Source organism: Narcine bancroftii, chromosome 9, assembly GCF_036971445.1.
Source record: "Narcine bancroftii isolate sNarBan1 chromosome 9, sNarBan1.hap1, whole genome shotgun sequence".
In the NCBI taxonomy this organism is placed as follows: domain Eukaryota; kingdom Metazoa; phylum Chordata; class Chondrichthyes; order Torpediniformes; family Narcinidae; genus Narcine; species Narcine bancroftii.
In genome coordinates, this window is record NC_091477.1 from 71,194,992 (window position 1) to 71,215,875 (window position 20,884).

Below are 20,884 nucleotides of genomic sequence, written 5' to 3' on the forward strand. Positions count from 1 at the left end.
TAATCTGCTTTTGCCAGAGGAAGAGATTTGCAGATGAAATTTCAAGCCTGAGAAAGAGAATATTAAAAGAACAAGCCACATTCGTAAATTCAACCCCATTCTGGACAATGGTGTATTAAGAGTTGGCGGGGGTGGGGGGGGGGTGACTGCAGGGCAGCAATGCCAGAAGAGATGAAACAACCTGCCATACTGGCCAAGGATCTTCACATCTCTGATTTGTTTCTTCAGCATACAAAGAGGTGGGCCACAGTGGTTGCAGCCATATGCTATCCCACCTACACCAAAAATATTGGATATCTGGTGCCACTGGGTCAATCAGAAAAATTATGCTGTTATGAGTTGTTTATCGGTGTGTAAATACACCTCCTGGACAACAGCAGATGGCTGGATTGCCCCTGAACAGAGTCTCTCCTGATGAACCTCTATTTACACATGTTGAAGTTGATTATTATGGACCGTTTGAAGTAAAACGTGGAGAGTCGTGAAATGCTATTGTGTTATTTTTTTTCACATATGGTTAAATAAGAGAAATTCACATTGAAGTGGCATCACCACTTGACACAGCTCCTTCATTAATGCCCTTCGGCATTTTATTGCCAGGCATGGTCAGGTAAAAGAACTACGAACTGACAATGGTATTAACTTTGTGAGTGCTCAACACAAATTGAAGGAAGCACTTTTGGACTGGAATCAAGGTCAGATTCATGATGAACTAGTCCAGAAAGGAATCAATTGGATCTTTCATCCCCCTGCTGGCTCACACCATGAAGATGTATGGGAAAGATTGATTAGATCATTGTGGAAAGCTCTCAATTCCATCCTAGAGGGACAGAATCTTAATGAGGAGTGTCTTCACACAGTTTTTTGTGATGTTGAAGCTATCCTCAACAGTCATCCAATCACTAAGACTTCTACAGATCCAAATGATCTAAAGGCACTTACCCTGATTCACCTTTTACTTCTCAAGACTAAATCTTTGTTGCCACTGGAGCAGTTTCAGAAGGAAGACAAATATGCTCACCGGAGGTGGAAGCTAGTGCAATTTATATCGAATGTATTCTGGAAAAGATGGTGAAAGAATATCTTCCACTGTTGCAGGAGCGACAGAAATTATCTGAGATCAGGCGCAAATTCATCTCTGGGGATGTCATGATCATCATGGACAATTCAGCACTTCAAAATTCCTGGTTGATGGGGGAAGATTGTTGAGACCATTCAGGGCAAAAGGGAAATTGTATGCCAAGTTCAGATCAAAACTAAAACTGGCTTTCTGAACAGACCAATTATCAAAATCTGTCTTTTGCAAGAGGCAGAAAGTTTTGATAATCTTCTAATCTTCTTTTGAAATTTAACTGATATATACACTATGTTTGATTTTTTTATGTTAATTATTATTTTTAAAACATAATAATTAGGGGCTGGTATTGCAAGGGTTAAAATGTATTTTATGCTCGCAAGCTGCCTGTGATTTTGTTTAACATATTTTTATGACACTTATAGCAACATCTTTGCTTCAGGGACATAGTTTATCTCTGCTCACCGGGAAATAAGCGTTAGTTTCATTTCTTTTGTTCTGCAAAATGGAGGATACTAAAAGAACGTTTTAATGGCTTATAACAATGTTTAGCAACTTATAATAATGTTAACAATGTTTAAGAAATTTTGGAAAACTCAGCTTAACTTTAGTAAAAATTTGTTTGAATGAGTCATAGATAACAACAGGATTCTTTTATCCTTCAAGCATCTATAATAGAAAGTAGTCACTACATTACATTGCACAAAAACATTACGCCATTTTAAAGTTAGTGTACAGGCACGAACAATGTTCAGAACACTGTGAATGTTGTATTCAAACAAATATCCAATGAACAGAGAACATTACAGCAAAGTACAGGCCCTTCAGCTCACCATGTTGTGAGACATAAAAACCTACTCCACAGCAACCTAATCCATCGTTACCTCACAGCCATAATCTCTGTTTTTCTGACACCCGAGTGCCTATTCAAGTCTTCTGAATGTCCCTATTGTGTTAGCCTCAGCACCACCCTGATCATCCTTGTAAATCAGTGGACTACTCTATTAAAATACCTATGAAGTGACAACTAACACTAATGACAGAAACCTAGTGTATTTATCAAACATGAAAGCATTCTGGCTGAATGGTCTGCCAGAATTTGGAAAAGCTTACATGCTTAAATAAATAAGATTAAATTGACATTCTACAACAAGCTAAAAATATGAATGCCAGATATCTGAAATTTTTAAAAAAAGGACTGAAAACACTCAAAAGTCAAACAGTATCTTTGGAGGAAAAAGATGCATTTTCAGATTAATGAACTTTCATTAAAATTAGCAAAGGAAAATCTTGTTCCACAGCAGGGGAAGAGATTATCAAAAAATGTATACTCTTCCTGTGCCCTCACACCGTCAGCAACAATTGTACATTTCCCACACAAATTCACCTAGGTTCAACCCTGCGATTCAAATATCTATTGATGGGACAATCTTTAGCTTCAACTTACTTTTTTTGATCCAGAGTTCACTGCCACCGGAAAGTGAAACGCAACACGTATTACTCTTCTAATCACCATCAAAGAGAACTGTGCAAAGCCAAGAGTTAACTTCTGCTGACAAGTGAAACAAAATGCCATTTTCCTCAAAAAATAACCTGACCACATCACCTACAGACATGGCTTGCCTAATAACTGCATGCAGCTTTTCTTTTTTGTACGGTGGGCCACATTTTATTTCTTCCCACTTTTGATCACTGATGGCTCAAAATGCAAGAAGCAACTGTGATTGAAAGACAGTTGAGCAGTATTTGGAGATGGCAGCAAGGCCTCACAATTGGCAGCTGTAGGTGGAACTTTTACACACTGGTTTGAATTCAGTCTTGCAAGAAATATATAACTGATAGGTCTCTAATCTCTGACTAATGAGGACAAACAAAACCTAGCAGAAGGGAGGTTTTCAACTGGACACTCTAAACTGGCAAGACAGTAAAGCTTTTCTTCACTGCACCCATCTCATCATGCCTTAAGAAGTTAATCAAATTTTAGTATAGCTACAGCTTGGAATCCATCTACATTTTCTGCTGAACTTAATAAGGTGGTATGTTCGAATTTTTATTTCCCCTGCAACATCTGCACCGGATTTCCCAAATGCACTCAAACTCAAGATCAGGAGTCTAAACTTTCAGCTCATCACTACAATTACAGTTGGAATGCTTCAGCCCAATAAGCATTTGTTCAGTATACTTGGCAGTATGCTCACATCTGAAGGTTGTGGGCAAATGCCATTAGATTGGAATATAAGATCCTCATCTATTAACTCAGTGCATTACAGAGGAAGCGTTGCACTATGATCTCAGATGAGATTCTAAAGCAGCTCACTCAGTTATAAGTGGCAATGTAATCCATCAATTATCTATTTTACTAACTGCAACCCTAACCCTATTTTATGAACTTGGTCCATCCCAAAATATGTCAATACCACTCACGCTGCAAGGCATGCTTTTAATAAGGCACTACATAATTGATAATTCTAGCCTAATCTGCCTATTCTTCCCTGTAAAGTACAACGAATAATTTTTTTTCCAATTGTCAGGAACCTATCCATCTGCTTTCCCTGTCCCTTTCTTTCCCAGACAATTCTATGCAGCGGCTTTGCACAACATCTTGACCAACTTTGGGAAAGAAATTAGCCCTGGATTTCCTAGTTATTCTTGTGCTCACTATTTTCAATTTGTATTCACATTTGTAACAAAGCAAGATAAATACAACTTAGCAAATATATTCATAATCTTATAAAGCCATCTCCCAATAGCTCTAAATTCTGGCCCATAATTCAAAATTTTATGTTCCGCCTTTTGCACTAATACAACATGCCTTTGAAACCAGGTGCCTAGAACAATGCAAAGTACATTAAGGCTGTGTACAATTGTTAATTCTGCCCCAACAATAAATAATATCCTTCACTGAGCAATCCAACATTTCATTTTTCTTTGCATCTTGAAAGTACTGTATACATGATAGTGGTAAGCTTTGTTTTTCTCTCTTGAATCATGCATACTTTAATTACCATTTGCTTTTCCAAGTACTATTTTATAGTTGGCCAAGTTAAACTATTAAAAGGTCAATGATAAATTCATCTCAATATCAGAACTGGTTTTACGAAGGGTAGGTAAACTAATTCGGTCATTCCACTCAAAATCTTTAGTTTTAAACCAAATGTTCTTCCTATTTCCCGTGTAAAGGTACAGAAGAAACAATCCATGCTTCCGTCACTTCAGTCATTCTATCAACTTTTAAGAAAAGAGAAAGTGAACTGAAATGACTTTGACATCGGTACTCCCACATTCACACAAGTGAGATCCTGCATGGTGTCAGAATGACAAAAAATATCTGAGAATCTTGGCAATGGTAAGTACACAAGTTTTGAAACTGTGCCAGTTCCCAACTATATTTGTAAAACTGGTGTTGGTCACTGAACTGTGTCCAAATGAGCAACAACAGGTAAACGGCAGCCAAATACGCATGCTGGATCTAAATACCATAACCAAGTAACCCCTGAAAAAAAAAAACATACAGAATTTTGCTCTCAGGTCACTAAAAATGCAATGCGGCTAATCAACTGGATAGAAATGGGTAAACAGGTATTACCTGTTTGCTGCCTTCCCCACGTAATAAATGACTGAAAATAACGCTCCATTTGTAGAGGAGTACAGCCCATGGCTATGTCGGAGGAGGATAGGCTTTACCTAACTCACTTTATCATCTAGTTATTCAAAAAAGTAAAATTCTTCAGTATAAATTTGTTAAAAAAACCCAAAGTGCACAATGCCACACTGGTTTACTTTTAAACAGGAGGGGATTTAACCTTGCTCTTCACTGATGTCCCAACATAAGAAGCATTCACTGTGGAAGTGCTTGCTTCTCTTTACAATCTACCCTTATGCTGCAGTACTCACTATGGGTCATTGGTGAACCTGGGTGATCGGGGCAGTGGGAATCCATACAGATGACAGTACAACACATCAAAGCAGTAGCAGCACATCTCTGCGGTCACCACCAAGTTCCTCACATTCAGTCCACTGGTCCCACTGTGTCCAGTCCCGTTTGGACGGCTTCCCACTGTAGCCAGCCCAGTCACGGAGCTGAGTGTAGAATTCAAGGAGTTCAGGTTGCCATTGCTCTCCCGGTTATTCCTCTCGCAATGGTTCTGACTGTAGTTGTGGTGGTTCCCCAGGGCTGTTCCAGACTGCAGGCTGGGCATCGAGCCACAGCCAAGGCCGGTGCCAGAGTGATTCAGATGGTTGTGCACATTGCTGCCAGACAGCTTGGGTTTCTTTACTCCGCAGCAACCTGCTGCGATCTTCTGCTCGAGCGTTGGCTCTACTTGAAGGCACCGCCTCTTTCCCATCCTCCTCTGCCACACAGTGTCAACACGGCACCCTGAACGAGAGAATGCCCAACAATTAGAAATCGAAATGAGACACCAACTCAAAAATGGAATCAAAAATAAATGCAGCCTATTACCATCTTGGTGGCAGCAGTATGAAGTAGTCACATAACATGCATAAGCAAAAATATTACTGTTCCACCCCACACCCATCACGTCTGAACACAGCACAAGATAGCAGTTGAATTGTGACATATTACTGAAGACTGCAGACAGCAAATGTTGGTTCAGGCCCCCAGAAATTTGGAACTTTACAACAGGAAGGTAAAATCTATGACAAGTGTTGTTTCAGTCTTGAAAGACATTTGTTCTATTGAGATCACAGTAGTTTGAGTGCTGAGAAATCCTGTCAGTACCCTACCCCACAGCCAACAAATCTGCTATCCTCAAGAATCTATCAACTTGCTTTTGAAAATCTCTACTAATCATTTGTATCAACCAGGACATCATCAAATTGCATATCATAACCATGCTTTGCTTCCCAAGGAAGTTGAGGAGGACAAGGTTACCAGCCCCTACCTTGACCACCACATTTTAAAGGAGCGCAATTAAGAGTCCAATCTGACTACATCATTGTGTGGGACGGTAGCTGTAAAGCATCAGACCAAAAGTCAATACAGAGAATCATCAAAAGGCTAAGAAAATCACTGGGGTCTTCCTTTTCTCTATTGATGACATTCACCAGAAGTGTTGTTCAAAGAGGCATCAAATATTTATTGAAGACCCATTCCATCCATGACTTACTCCATGAGGAAGGAGGTACAGGGACATCAAAATCAGGATTGCCAGGCTGGGAAATAGCTTCTTCCTGCAGACTGTGAGATTAATGAACCTTGGGTCTCTCATAAATAAATTATTTCAAAATATATAACTACATATGCATCGTCCACAGAAATATTGTTTCATCTGCTTGTATATATCAATTCAAATGGTAATGAATGAACTGAAAAAGAGTTTCATGGTATCATTTCCTATCAATCTATTTCCCCAAATCTTTGAACCACCCACCAACTGGAACAACTTCCATCTATTCTCTAAACCTGTCAGGGTCTCACACAGTTCTAAAGGAAACTCATTTCCAGCAAAGCAAACACAGAGAAGCAGGAGGGACTCAGCAGATCAGGCAGATTCTATACTTAAAAAAAGGGCATCTACCTGAAACGATGACTGACCATTTCTCTCCATGGATGTTGCCTGACAGGCTGAGTCCTTCCAGCTTCTCTTTATTTGCTCAAGATTCCAGCATCTCCAATTCTCAGCTGGCTTTGATGAAGACAAACAACACCAACTTCTCTAGTCTAACTGAACTCCCTCACCCAAAACAGATGCACAAAGGAAGGAAATGGTACAGCATTAGAATGGAGCAGATTAAGAAAAATATCCAAAAGGATTTAGTGTACGTACATCGAGAGACAATGTATAGTGATTCCTGTTAGTTTGGTGCAAATAAAAGTGGCGTAGGATCATGACATTGTTGTGATAAATGAAACAAGGTTCAACAAAAAACAGCTGGACTAGGTACCTCGTGTTCCACAAAACCAAATGTTTGGAAAAAATGAAGGAAGATATTGTGTTAGAGATAAAGAAATATCCTTGACAAATCAGGTACCATATTTAACGCCATATAGGACCCTACCCACCCACCATTTGTAGTGGGAGATTTCAGGAAAATTTTGTATTAGTGTATTTACCTCATTCAATTTGTTTGCTCCCTCCCTCCCAATGGTCTCTCCTTCCCACTGTGCTTTGAGGGGAGCGCTGGGCCTCGATGATCAGGCTTTGTTTGATAAGTCTGATCATCAAGACCAAGCGCTCCACTCATAACACTGTGGGAGAGTGAGCGAGCAATGGGAGTGAGAGAATTGGTGGACAGGAAGGAGGGAGAGAGCGAGTGGCAGCAACTCCAAAAAGCATGGGTGAGTAGTTTGAGTGCTTTCCTCCTGTTGCCATCTTGCAAAATAGTGGCACCAAAATGTCACCTTCACATATAGGACCTGAGGTGGTTTTTGAACCGATTTCTTTGGGGAAAAAAAGGGGTCCTATATGCTGTCAAATATGGTAATTAATTCATTTGTCCAGAATATACAACATGGTATCAAATAAAGCAAGAGGAAGAAACAAATCTGCAGGTAAACTATGGAAATGCATCATTTAATTGAGAGAGATGTACAGTTACAGGCCCTTCCAGTCCACAAGCCCATGTCACCCAAATACATCCATGTGACCAATTAACCAATCAATCCGAATGTGGGAGGACACGAGAGCACCCAGAGATCCAGAGGAAACCACACAGACATGGGGGGGACAACGTACAAAATCCTTACACGGAGTCAGATTGGAACCCACGTGGTTAGCGCAGTTACAGCATAGTGTTAACCACAAAGCTAATAATGACATCCAGTATTTCCATAAACTCAAATCTTGATTTAAAAAAGTGTTAGATGAGTAGCTAAAGACAAGAAGGACTTTCTGAAGTACATTTTAGAGAATGTCCTAGTGTTTTGATCCAATGATTTCAGAATATTCCTGCAGGCGAGGAAGAATTACCACTTATTCGTAATGTAAAAGAAAACTGTACACATGCTGTTACGAGCCCAGAGGGAACATTTAAACAAATAACAAATTTTAAAAATCAATAAAGTGCAAAAGCAAGAGTCCTTAAATGAATCCCTGATTGAGTTTGTCGTTGAGGAATCTGATGGTGGAGGGGTAGCAGCTGTCCTGAATTTGGTTGGGCAAGTCTTGTGGCACTCATACCTCTTTCCCGATGGCAACAGCGAGATCGGAGCATGTGCTGGATGGCCTGGATCCTTAATGATTGCTAGTGCTCTCTGTCGGCAGTGTTCTCAGTAGATGTTCTTGATGGTGGAGAGGGTTTTGCCTGTGATGTCCTGGGCTGTGTCCACTACCTTTTCAAGGGCTTTACACCCAGGGGCATTGTTATCCCCACACCAGACTGTGATGCAGCCAGTCAGCACACTTTACACCATACCTCTGTGGAAATTTGCCAGAGTTTCTGATGCCATACCAAACCTCCACAATCTCCCAAGGAGGTAGAGGAGCTGACATGCTTTCTTTTTTTTAAATTTTTTATTTTTCACACCATAAATCACATTAACCATGATACACACTTTTTCCTTTTCAAACATATACAGTGCCATTTTCTCCCCCCCCCCTCCCTCCTCCCATCCCACCCTCCCTACCTCCCCCCTCCCGTCCATTTAAAGTACAAAATCTAGGATACATTAAACCAGTCAAACAATGTTGTCATTCAATAAAAATAAACAAGAAATTCCACTGAGTCAATTCTTTTCATTTCCTTCTCCTTTCGTTAATTTAGGTAGTGAATGTCTCCGGTAGGTTTTCACTATTGTGTTTTATGTAAGGCTCGCTGACATGCTTTCTTCACGATAACATTAGTATATTGGGTCCAGGAAAGATCCTCCAAGATAGTGACTCCCAAAAACTTAAATTTGCTCACCCTCTCCACCTCTGATTCCCCCAATGATCAATAACTCTGGTTTTCCCTTCTTGAAGTCAACAATCAGCTCCTTGGATTTGGTGACATTGAGTGCAACGATGTTGTTGGTGCACCATTCAGTCAAGTTTTCAATTTGTATGCTGTGGCATCATTAGCAAATTTGTACATGGTATTACTGTCGTACCGATCCACTCAGTCATAGGGGTAAAGTGAGTACAGCAGGGAGCTAAGAACGCAACCCTGTTGAATGAAGGATTGGGAATGTGGTGGGCAAGCAGAATCACCTGCCATTGGGATGCCATCAGGCCAGTAATTCTCAATGATTGGTCCACATGACTTGTTATAAGTGGTACCTGGAGAAAATCAAATATCACTAATTTAATAAATATCATGTAAAATAAGTTTATAAATATAACAAAAAAATTAATACTCAAAAAATTCCACTAAAGCAAACAGTGGTCTGGGAAAGAGCACGATTTTGGTGGCGCACCCTTCCCCCACTTGTGTTCTGTGAGTTTGTTGTAGGTGGTCTATAGCAAGTCAAAGAATGCTTCAGGTGGACCATAGTGACAAAGATTTGAGAACCTATAGTTCAGACCTGAATGGAGAGGGGAAGGAGAAATTCAAATGTGGATTTAATGTGATTTAATCTAATGTGGAAGAGGGGAAAAAAAGAGCAGGTTCTCCAGGTACAGATCAGATGCATTTCCACACAGGGATTCAGCTGGTGGAGCCACTACCTCGCAGCTCTGGGCACCCAGGTTCAATCCTGACTCCTGGTGCTGCCTTGTGCCCTCTCTGTGATCAAGTGGGGTTTCCATCAGATGCTCCAGTTTCCTCTTGCATCCCAAAGATAGGCCGTTTGGTAGGTTAATTGGTGTGTAGGCAAGTGGTAGAACCTTGGGAATGTGAGAATAAAATAGGATGAGCGTAGAATTAGGATAAATGGGTGCTTGATGGTCAGTGAAGGCTCATTGAGTTTAAGGGCCCATTTCCATGCTGTCATATGGGTTTTGTGTTATTTATCAAGTGTCATGAACTTCACAGAGTGAGCAAGAATCTAATTGCCCATCCCCAATTATCCTTGAGAAGGGGATGGTGAGTTGCCTTCTTGAACTGCTGCAGTCCTTGAGGTGTGTGTGTACCCACAATGTCATTGGGGAGGGAGTGCCATCATTTTGACTCATCAACAATGAAGGAACAGTGATATATTTTCAAGTCACTTAATGGGTTGAAAATACGTGGACAATAGAAGGTATTTAAATTCTGTGCAGAGCAACTTCAAAAAATGTACATTCATGTTTGCCCAAAATCTAAAATGAGGAAGGGGCTACAATCTTGATGAATGAGGGAAATCAGGGAGAACATTAAAATTAATGAAAGGGGTTAAAACTGATTAGGAGAAGCAACAAACCTGAGGACTGGGAGAAATTTAAAATTCAGCAGAGGAAGGGAGAAGGTCTAATTAGATGGGATGGGGAGGTTATTGGCGTAGAAGTAAAATTACAGAGAATACAAACTATGTCAGCTAGAGAGAAAGATTAAATAAAGCAAATGTAGCTCCATTGCAGTCAGAATAAGGAATTCATAATGGGGAATAAGGAACTGGCAGACCACTTGAATACATTCTTTGGTTCTGTCTTTGTTCAGTAAGATCCATTCAACACTTCAGGAACACTAGGGACTAGCATTGAGGAGGAATTGATGGAAATTATTAAAATAAAAGTTGACTTCCATTAGGTAGGAATAACTAGTTTCATTCAAGACTTGCTTTGACATCACCATTCAGGAACCTCTGACTCCTACCAACCATTATGAAACTAAAACAGGTTGAAAAAAAATCAAAATTGCTTCAAATAAAGATTCTTTTTTTTTTAAGCTCTCTGTAAATACACAATCCCACACTTCCTTTGGACAGAATATGTTGTTGAGTATAAACACGGAATTATTTTCAGAATGCACCAACATTCCAAACATTAGGGCATGCAATGGAAATAATATTGGATGCTACCATATGAGTGGGAAACTATAATATCAAAACAGATAGCCTTCAGGTTAACTCAGTGAGAAAAACGGATCAAGTTAAATCAATACAACAGAAATTACAGTATCAAGTTGTCAGAGAGATCAGTGTGAACAGAGGTTTCTTAAACTTGCATGGCTTTTAAATAAGAGTCCATGGTGAGAACCACCTTTCCTTTAACATCGCGAGTACAACAGAATATAAAAACTGATGATTCACAAAGAAGTTCATCAGCTGGACTTTGGAATTATATAATACTGGGTGAAAACTTACTGCCACTCTTTATAATGTATTAAAAACAGCACTGTGGTCTCCTCATACCATTTCTAAAAAGTGTCATTAACACGTCTAGAAATGTTGAATTCCCGGATGTAGCAACAAGTTATTTCTGCCCCACTGCAGCTCTCAGTATATGGTTGTGCAGCTGTGGACTTGGAAAAAGGCCCTCAAAACCACTCAACAGATCACTCTTCCAAGCTCCAGAGAGAGGTGACGTAGGAGCAAATAATTAAAGCAGGGAGCATATGGTACAGATCACTGCCCATTGGAAGGATGCTCTTTGTGCTCAGGGTCCAAGGAAGAAATGCCACAACTCACAAAGACTGTTGAAGTAAGAGACCTCAGCACTTAATACATCTTCATACCATCTGAAGACTATACATTCATCTCTATTCACACTCTGCTAACACTTTATCTTGCTCACTCACAGCTTCATTCCACATCCTCCCTGCGCACCCACCCAAAACCCAGTTTCCTCCTCTTTCACGCTTTCAAATACTTTCCCTCTCTTCCTCGAGCACACCACCAACCTTTACTTTCTCATAAACCAGAGGCCTAACATGAAGCAACAACACATTCATGTACTTTATTCAATGCTCAGGATGCAGTCGTCTCTGCCCTGGAGAAATAAACACTGAACATCTCGAATCCAGCGCTGTCTGGACGGAGTTTGTATGTTCTCCCCGTGTCAGCATGGGTTTTCCTGGGGGGCTCAAGTTTCCTCCCACCTTCCAAAATGTACCGGAGGGTATAGGATAATGGGGTGTAAATTTGGCAGCATGGACTCGTGGGCTGAAGTGGCCTGTTACTGTGCTGCATGTCTAAATTTTTTTTAAATCTCCATTCTGACCTTAAAGATTACTTTGAATTTCCAGTTGCCTCTCCATCCACTACCACTCTAGCCTGTGTCTTCATGCTCATCGCTGTTCCAATAAATCCCAAAGTAAGCTCAAAAAATAATTTCTGGTCTTAAATCTGAAATGTTAACTATTTCTCTCCCCAGAGACAGCATGTAACCTTCTAGGCATTTCCAGCATTCTCTTTCATATCAAATGTCAAACACTGCAGATACAGAAAATCTCACGGGTACCACCTTGATTTTTTTCCCTCTTTGGTTTTGTTTAATTCCTTCTATTTACATCTTACTTAACCCTGCTTTAAATGCAAGATATGCAAGCTCCAAGCACCAAAAGGAGACATGGGTGTCATTGTTGTCCCAGGTATAGACTCATTCCCATTTCACAACCTCATTCACCATTATGCTTTTTTCTTGCAGGGAGCAAATATTAAGCACTGCCATTTCATATTATTAGGGAAAACATCTAGTAATTTTTGAGATGGCTAATCATACATAATTATTAAATTACACTTACCCAATTGGACACCTGTACTGTGTAAAAGGTTCATGAAAAACTACATCTTGCAAGTGCACATAATAGTAATTAGTTCCAACACCAAGCTAAATTGACAGTAGAACAGTTATCTCATGCACACCCATCTCTAGATACCCAGAATCTATGCAATTTAATGCAGGCACATCCAGTCAAAAATATTCTCGTTATTAGGGAGTCAGTGTCCAAAGATGCTTGCTGGGAGCTGAGGAGGTGCACACAAAAAAAGGTCCTAAATTAGGACATCATCCCAAAGTTGCAACATGTGGCAGAAACTAAGCTGGTGCATGTTCAATTATTAAACTTGGAGAGTAGGAGACAGCCATTCCAGCACTCGTGATTACTCTGCCTTTCCAGAAGATCATGGATGAATTAATCCGATCATACCTTCAATTCCACTCTCCCATTCATACTTTCAACCCCCCCATCTCCACCTTAAATAAACAACAGCATTCTGATACTGCACTCACAAGGACTAGTATCCTTCATGAGCCTCTCAGTTCCACATCATCAATCACCCTTGGTGTAATTCAATAAAATATCATAAAATCAGCCACTCTCAGCCTTTTTTCAGATTTGCCCTCCCCCACCTTGGACTCTGCTCAAAGTTTATGGGCTCCCTTCTGTTTTGGTTTCTTCTGAATTTCTCTCCTATTGACAATGTAAAAAAATATTTATGCTACGTGAGGTGAAAAGGCTTTTATGTGGCCCCTGATGAGAATGGCTGGGGTAGATAGTTAGAATCTGACAACACCCCTCTGACTACACTGAGATGAAAATGTCAATAAACAAGAGGGCACATCTTCAAAGGAGAAAGTTTGAAGGACATTTACAAGGCAATTGGAAAAAATATGCAGAGAGTTGTAGGTGCCTGGAAACATGATTATAGGGAAGGTAGTGGAGGCAGGTACAATAGCAGCATTTAAGGGGCATTTAGACAGATGTATGAACAGGTAGGGAATGAAGGGAAGCAGACGGGATTAGAATAGATTAACATAATGATCAACACAGACATTGTAGGGCCAAAGGCCCCATTCATCTGCCTGCCGTTCTACATTCAAATGTCACCTCTAGTTCTTCTAAACTCTAATCAGTATAGGCTCAAATCATTCTTCATAAAACAACCCCTTCAGACTATTTTCTCTGATCTGCCATCAATGTAAGTACATCCTTATTTAATAAGACCAAAGCTGCTGGCAGTACTCCAGTCAGTCTCACAATGTTCGGTGCATGTGTAAAAGACTTCCTCCAACCCTATACTCAACCCCCACCCCACCTTGCAGTAAAGGTGAATATTCCACTTGCTTTTCTAATTACTTACATCTGTATACCAATTCTCAGTTTCATGTACAAGGACAACTACATTTGTCTGCATAGAAGCATTTTACTGTCTCCCATCATTTAAAAAAAATCTTATCTTTTGTACAATAGTGGATGACCTCACATCTTCCCCACTCTAAACTCCATCTGCCACATTCTTTTCCAATTGCTTAATGTCTGCATTCTTTTACACTGACCTCATATGTGGCCCCAATGACATTGGATAATAATCCTTTCCAAAAGGTTTTCTTCCTGAAAAAATATGGTGATTATGATAGACAACCTCAAGATGAACACAATAACTTCAGATTTGCTGTATCATGTAGGAAGTTGGAGAAACATTAACTTTTATTGAACTTAGCATGTTTAATCACATCATGATGCTGACACATTGTGTTTGCTTAACTGACCTAAAATGTTTTGCTGTTGATTTTTATTTGTACTCAGCATCTGATGCCTCTCATGTCAGTGTCCAACAATAGTCACCCAGCATTAATGGATTCCAGCGGCCCTGATATTGGTTTTCCATGGTCATGATTTCCTGGTGAAACCTTTCACCAGATATTCATCACTGACTGCACCAAGATCAGCAGGGAAGAAGTGCAAATGTAGAAAATGATATTTTAACATGCTGCAATTCATGGTTTTGCATCCTGTCAATGTACATCAGTGTAAAACACAGCATCTGTATGCGAGCTGCTTTTGTACCTTGTCTGCATCTATCCTGACAAAGCATGCCCAGGCCCAAGACAATATTTGCATAGCACCTGCACTCCCCAGGCCTGCTTGGACTGACCAAAACAGCTTGCTTTGTGGGTAATATATTAGTAGACTTAAAATATGACAGGAAATCACAAAAATAGGTTACGTCTAAAATCGGTATGTGACAGGAAAATTTTAAGATGATCAGCAGACTAAAACCCAAAATATACTCAAAAGTGTTCAGTAAACAAAATCTTCATTGTGCAGTGTGATCATTCCAATCAGGGCACCTGCCACGTAGGACTATCATCCTGCTCCAGGAGGCGAGCGCACCTCTTCCTGCCCAACTTCCAATTTTACGGTGAGAGTGCCTGATCAGCAAATGACCCTTTTCTCTTCGGAAAGAGGCGCAATAGTTTTATCTGTGAGTCCACTGGTCTGCTTTACTACATCTAAAGGTAGTAAAGAGCACTCTTAAATCAAGTTTGTTCTAATTTTACAATTTGCTTTTGTCCATCTATTTGCCATCAGCTCTATGCTCAAGACCATTTTAAAGCATCAAAGGAGGTGTCACTCAACTCCTTACAATTTGTTTTTCCACTGACCTTTATATTTTCATTTAATTTGGTGAGAATACATCAGAGTCTTTTCATCAGTTATTGATGTAAAATGGAATAGTTGAAACCCCAATACCAAATCCTGTGGCACCACATTATTTAGGGTAATGAAGTAAAACACAAAAGTCTTCAGACACTGTGGCTGAAGTGAAAACACAATGCTGGAGAAACTCAGTGTTTGACCTGTCGAGTTTCTCCATTGCTTAGGGAACTGTTTCTCTTGAAATCTTGTACACAAGTCACTGACGGCTGAGATGCACCCATAAAATGTGATTATACCCTTCACTCTTGACTTAGCGTAACACTACATCCTGCACTTTTGTTTTATTTTTGCATGACCTGCTGTGCTCCACTATAGGTTGCCTTGTTGAAACAGCACACAAAACTTTCTCTCTGTACAAGTGACCACAAACAATTCAATTCAAGGGCAAGGGGCACACTCGTCTTTTTTTTGAGAAGACATGATTACAGGTTGGACAAAATTATTGTGTACAGGTTTAATCTCATTACCAAGGATATACATAGACAGTCAACAGAAACCTGCTGCAGGAACTCAGCGAGTCGAGCAGCATCAGTGGGAGAAAAAGAATGGCTTATGTTTTGGGCTGAAACCCTTCATTAAAACACGTGAGCAGTGTATAACAAAAGTTGTGCGGTAGTGGAATGCAATAGAAGAATCTGGCAAAAAAAACTTATTGTGGTTCTTTAAATAGCAGGATTCCATGGGAAACACCATTTGTTACTCTATACTGACTGAAAACTCATTTTTCAAACCACTGTTTAAAAAAATATATAAATCACACCATAAAGCAATAAACACATCCTGCACTATTCTTCCATGCTGGAGTGCATTACCCAAACATGCTGGAGAAACTCAGCAGGTCACGCAGCATCTATAAAATGTTGCTGTACTCTGATTTCAATTGCACGAGACTTTTGCTTGTACAGGATTGAGAGAACAATTTTTGTAACCCTACTTACCCAGACTACAGATGAAATTACTTAAAGCAAATTTAGGGCAACCTAACGGAAAGACCAAAGTCTGTTCGGGTTGGCAGAACATTGAGCGCCATAACGTTGAGCACTGGCACGCCTCAGGGTTGTTTGCTCACCCTACCACTGTTCATGCTACTGACACATGACTACAACACCAGATCCAACAGTCTTCTAGTTTGCAGGTGACACGACGGTATTTGGCCTCATCAGCAATAACAATGAGTCACACCAGCAAAGAGGAAGAAAATCTTGTGAAATGGGGAAAACAAATGAGTCTGAACAAGGACAACATGAAGCAGATGATTATGTATTTCAGGAAGACTAAGAACAACCAATCTCCACTGCACATCAATAACTGTAATGGGGAGAGTAGAGAGCACCAGGTTCCTCGGAGTCCACGTAACAAGTGGCCTATCCTGGGCACACATTATCTCCTCACTTGTCAGGAAGGTGCTACAGCAACTGCACTTTCTTAGAAGTCTGTGTCAGACAAGGCTACAGGCCACCATTCTATCAACTTTCTACAGGAGCTCTATCAGGAACATCCTGGCTGGCAACATTACAGTGTGTACAGTCATTGTAGAGAATTGATCAGAGGTCAATCCACAGGACCATAAAAGCAGCAGAGAGGATCACTGGGATCTGCCTCCCCTCAATCAACATGACTTACCGGGATTCTTGTTCATAAAATTTGCGAGGACCTTTATCACCCCCATGTGCAGCATCTTCTAGATACTCCCCTCGGGAAAGAGACACAGAAGTATGAGAGCCAGAACCATCAGGCTGAGAGCTTCTTCCCATGGGCAGAGAGAACGCTGAATGACTGATGAACTGCTCTAGCAACTCACCAAGAACCCACTATTTATTAAAAATATTTATTTAAATAAATGTATACATGTACATTGTATTTGTCCGTATTTTTCCTATGTATGTATGTGCATTTGTACTGTTTTGCACTGTGGTGTGAAGAACACAGTTTTGTCAGGTTGCTCTGGTACAATCAGATAATAAATGAACTTGCAAGATTTGCCTATTAGATTATTGTAAAAATATTAAATCCTTAGCTTCAATTGTATGGTTTATCATCTTGAAATTTTAACAGTGTTAAACTGGAAAGCCGAATCAGAATCACCATATCAGAAACAGCTTTCAATTGTTAGATTTGATCAATGTGTACATATTGAATGGATTACATTAGGAATTAACTCATTAACAAAGTCCAGAGTCCAAATCAAACTGATTGCAATCAGTTTATCAAATTATACTGAGGAGCACAGAACCATCGTGATACAAATATAGACATCATGGAGGTGTAATTACAGACTTTGTTCTGAATTATTCTGTGTAATTATGAGCTTTAGTATTGAGTTAGTCATAGATACAATTACATAATAGATTAAAATGAAGATAATTACAGCATTTCAATTGAGTTATACAGTAATGTGATTACTGATTCACCGGATTACAATTTTAATGCAACAATGTTTGATGACAGATTTTGTGCTGGAATATAACATGGATAATTACAACCTTTACATTGGATTATAATAAGTAATTCTGGATCTGCTTTATGATGAGATAATTACAGCTCTTCCACTGGATTATAAAGGTAATTGTAAAACTCGCTCCATATAACTCAGTTCTATGATTACAAGTTTTGTATTGATTTGTACTTCAGCATGTGACTGTACCTCTTTACAAAAAGGCAACTTTGAGCTGTGCAGGATTACACAGCGGAATTCCACTCTACCATCAGGCATGATTCTGGATTATATAAAGTAATAATTGCTGTTTGCATGAATGATTTAATTGGTAAAATTGCTGTGCCCTGAGGTGGAATTGAACATTTGCATTGACTCACATTAATTATGTTTTGTATTAGATTATACAGATGTTCTAATGGATTATAATGGGACAAATAACATCCATAAAATGCACATGTGTATGGAGTTGTAATTACAGTATTTACAGTGCATGTTTCCATGATCATTCAAACTCATCCTAAATTTCTGACATGGAATAAGGTCCTTCATGACAAGAAAGTGGAACAGGAGAAGGTCCCCAAAGCCTGCTGATTCCTTCAGCAAGATCTTACCTGATCACACCTTGGCCTCAACTCCACATTTCTGCCCGTTCGCTGATACCTCCTCATCCCCGAGAGAACGTAGTTAAGGATGGTCACTGTTTCATGACCCTTGGAAATTCTTCCTCATTTCTGCCGGTAGGCTCCACTACTTCTCACAATGTGTGTGTAAATGATTCAGATGATGCAATTGATGGCTGTGTGGCCAAGTTTGTGGATTATATGAAACTAGCTGGAAGGGAGGGTAGTGTTGAGGAAACAGGGGGCTGCAGGGGAACTTGGATAGGTTGAGAAAATGGGAAAGGTTGTGGCAGATGATCATACACTTTGGTAGAAAGAATAAAGGCACGGACCATTTTCTAAACAGGGAGAAATTTCAGAAAGCAGAAATCCAAAGGGATGGGAGTCTTAGTGCAGGTTAACTTGCAGGTTGAATCAGTGGTAAAGAAGGTAAATGCAATGTTAGTATTAATTTTGAGAGGAACAGAAGTAAGGATATAATGCTGAGACTTTACATGACATTGATTAGACCACATTTGGAGTATTGTGAGCAGTAGACTAGACCTCATATCTAAAGGAGGATGTGCTGGCATTGGAGAGGGTCCAGAAGTTTAGGAGAATGATCCCAGGGATGAGAGGATTAATGCACAAGGAGCATTTGATGTACGAAAGGATGGTGAATCTGTGGAGGCCACATTATTTTAAGTAGAGTTTGACCAAGGGTGACAAAGGTTATGGGGAGATGGCAGAAAAATAGGATTGAGATGAAAAATACATTCACCATGATTTGAATGGTCAGCCAGACTTGATGGGCTGAATGGCCCAATTCCACTCTCATCTCTTATAGTCTTATATGGGCAGATACTTGCTGTGAAACTATGTCCATTTCTAAGCTGTTGAGGGGAAATCATCGAAAGTGCATCTACTTTGTCGTGCTGCTCCCTTAGAATTTATACATTTCAAAAAGATCACCTCCTTCTTGAAATTGCATGGCAGACAGGTCAAACCACTCCTCAGGAGTTGATCCCTTTCTCTCAGTTGCCAAAACTACTTGGGATACAAACAAGGAGACCAGACTGTGCACAGTTTCTGAAGTGCAGTCTCATCAACACAGTTCTCTCCTTTCATATTCTATCCCATTTATTGTGATAGGATGTCAACACCCTGTGGTCATTCACGTACAAATAATATTCTCCCCTTCTATATTTCTCCCAAGTGGATAACTTAACATTTCAACACATCAATATGAAGCTCCTGTTTTCCTAAATTTTTGTCACTCACTGAACCCATCTATATTTCTTGCCAGACTATGTCCTCCTTAGAAGTTGCTTTCCAAACATTCAGCTACTTTGGTTGCTATGCCCTTGATCTTCGATCCAGAGGTCCCTATACTGATCTCTGGGGGTAAACTCACTAAACTGAAAATGTTCCATTTATCTGGACTTTTCACTTTATGTTAGGCGTCCAGTCCTCTATTTCCACTAATATATCACTTCAAGGCTCTGGTCTTGAGCAGTAAGGTTTTGTGCTCCCTATTAAATGCCTCTTGGAAATTCAATTGTGCTCTATCTGTTGGTCTCCCTTTATCCATCCTGTTGGTTATATCCTCAAAAAATCCTAACAAATGTGTCAAATATGATTTCCCTTTCATAATACAAGTGAGCAGGGTCAATATGGTTCTATGATTTTCTAAGTGTCCTTATAGTACTTCCTTAATTATTGGTTCTGGCATTTTCCAAGTTTCTTTCTGCAGAGATGCTACCTTTGCAGATTTCCAGTCTGCTGGAATCACTCCACGATCAAAAATGTTGTGTTCACTTCACATACATCCACTTTTTATAAGACCCCAGGAATCAGGCTGTCTGGCCCGAAGGACTGGTCAGGTTAGATTTTTTTTAAATGCCTTTTTTATGGTGATGGCAATGTTTTAATGTTCGTCCATTTCTTTTACCCACTCACCATCCCAGATTTTCTACCATTCCTGGAATGCCTCTCAGAACAAAACCAGCCATTTGTCCTGAGTCTCTAATGCTTTCTTATTAATTCATAGTACTGTGTGCTCAAGGACCATCATTGACCTTAACTGCTTATTTTTGCTAAATGTGTACACTGTTTTTTCAATTTTTTTTTTAAACTAGCTTACTTGCATCCTCTATTATTCTTTCTCTTTAATTAAGGCCTTTGCTTCTGTTTTCTTTCTTTAGGTGCTTTCAAATTGTGGCACCCAAGTAGCCCTCCTGGGACCAGGGTGAGATTATTGGGTCACGTGGGCAGGATGTGCCTTTCAAATAGCAGCTAACCTACCTGTTAAATTGACAACCCGGCGATTTAAGGAGGATCCCGCCCCTGTGATGACATCGTGAGTGACGCTTCACACAGTCACGGGCAGCCCCAGAGGGAATCCCTTTCTGTTTAAAGTTCTCTAAATGCTCCCCACACCCCTCAGTAACTTTCTGCTGCCACGAATGGGGGGGGGGGGGGGGGAATGGGGGTGGGCAGTGCTGCCACGACGTGTTGCTGTCGCAGGTGGGG

General features: G+C 40.1%; 1 protein-coding gene across 2 annotated transcripts in view; it reads right to left on the reverse strand.

Moving 5' to 3' along the window:
* The window catches only part of LOC138742263 (AMMECR1-like protein), a 105,889-nt gene that overhangs the window by 38,245 nt on the left and 46,760 nt on the right, over positions 1-20,884 (reverse strand). For both annotated transcript variants that reach the window (XM_069896400.1, XM_069896401.1), the window contains one exon: positions 4,970-5,453. In XM_069896400.1, the coding sequence (XP_069752501.1) occupies positions 4,970-5,453 (484 nt within the window). The remainder of the gene's footprint in view (positions 1-4,969; positions 5,454-20,884) is intronic.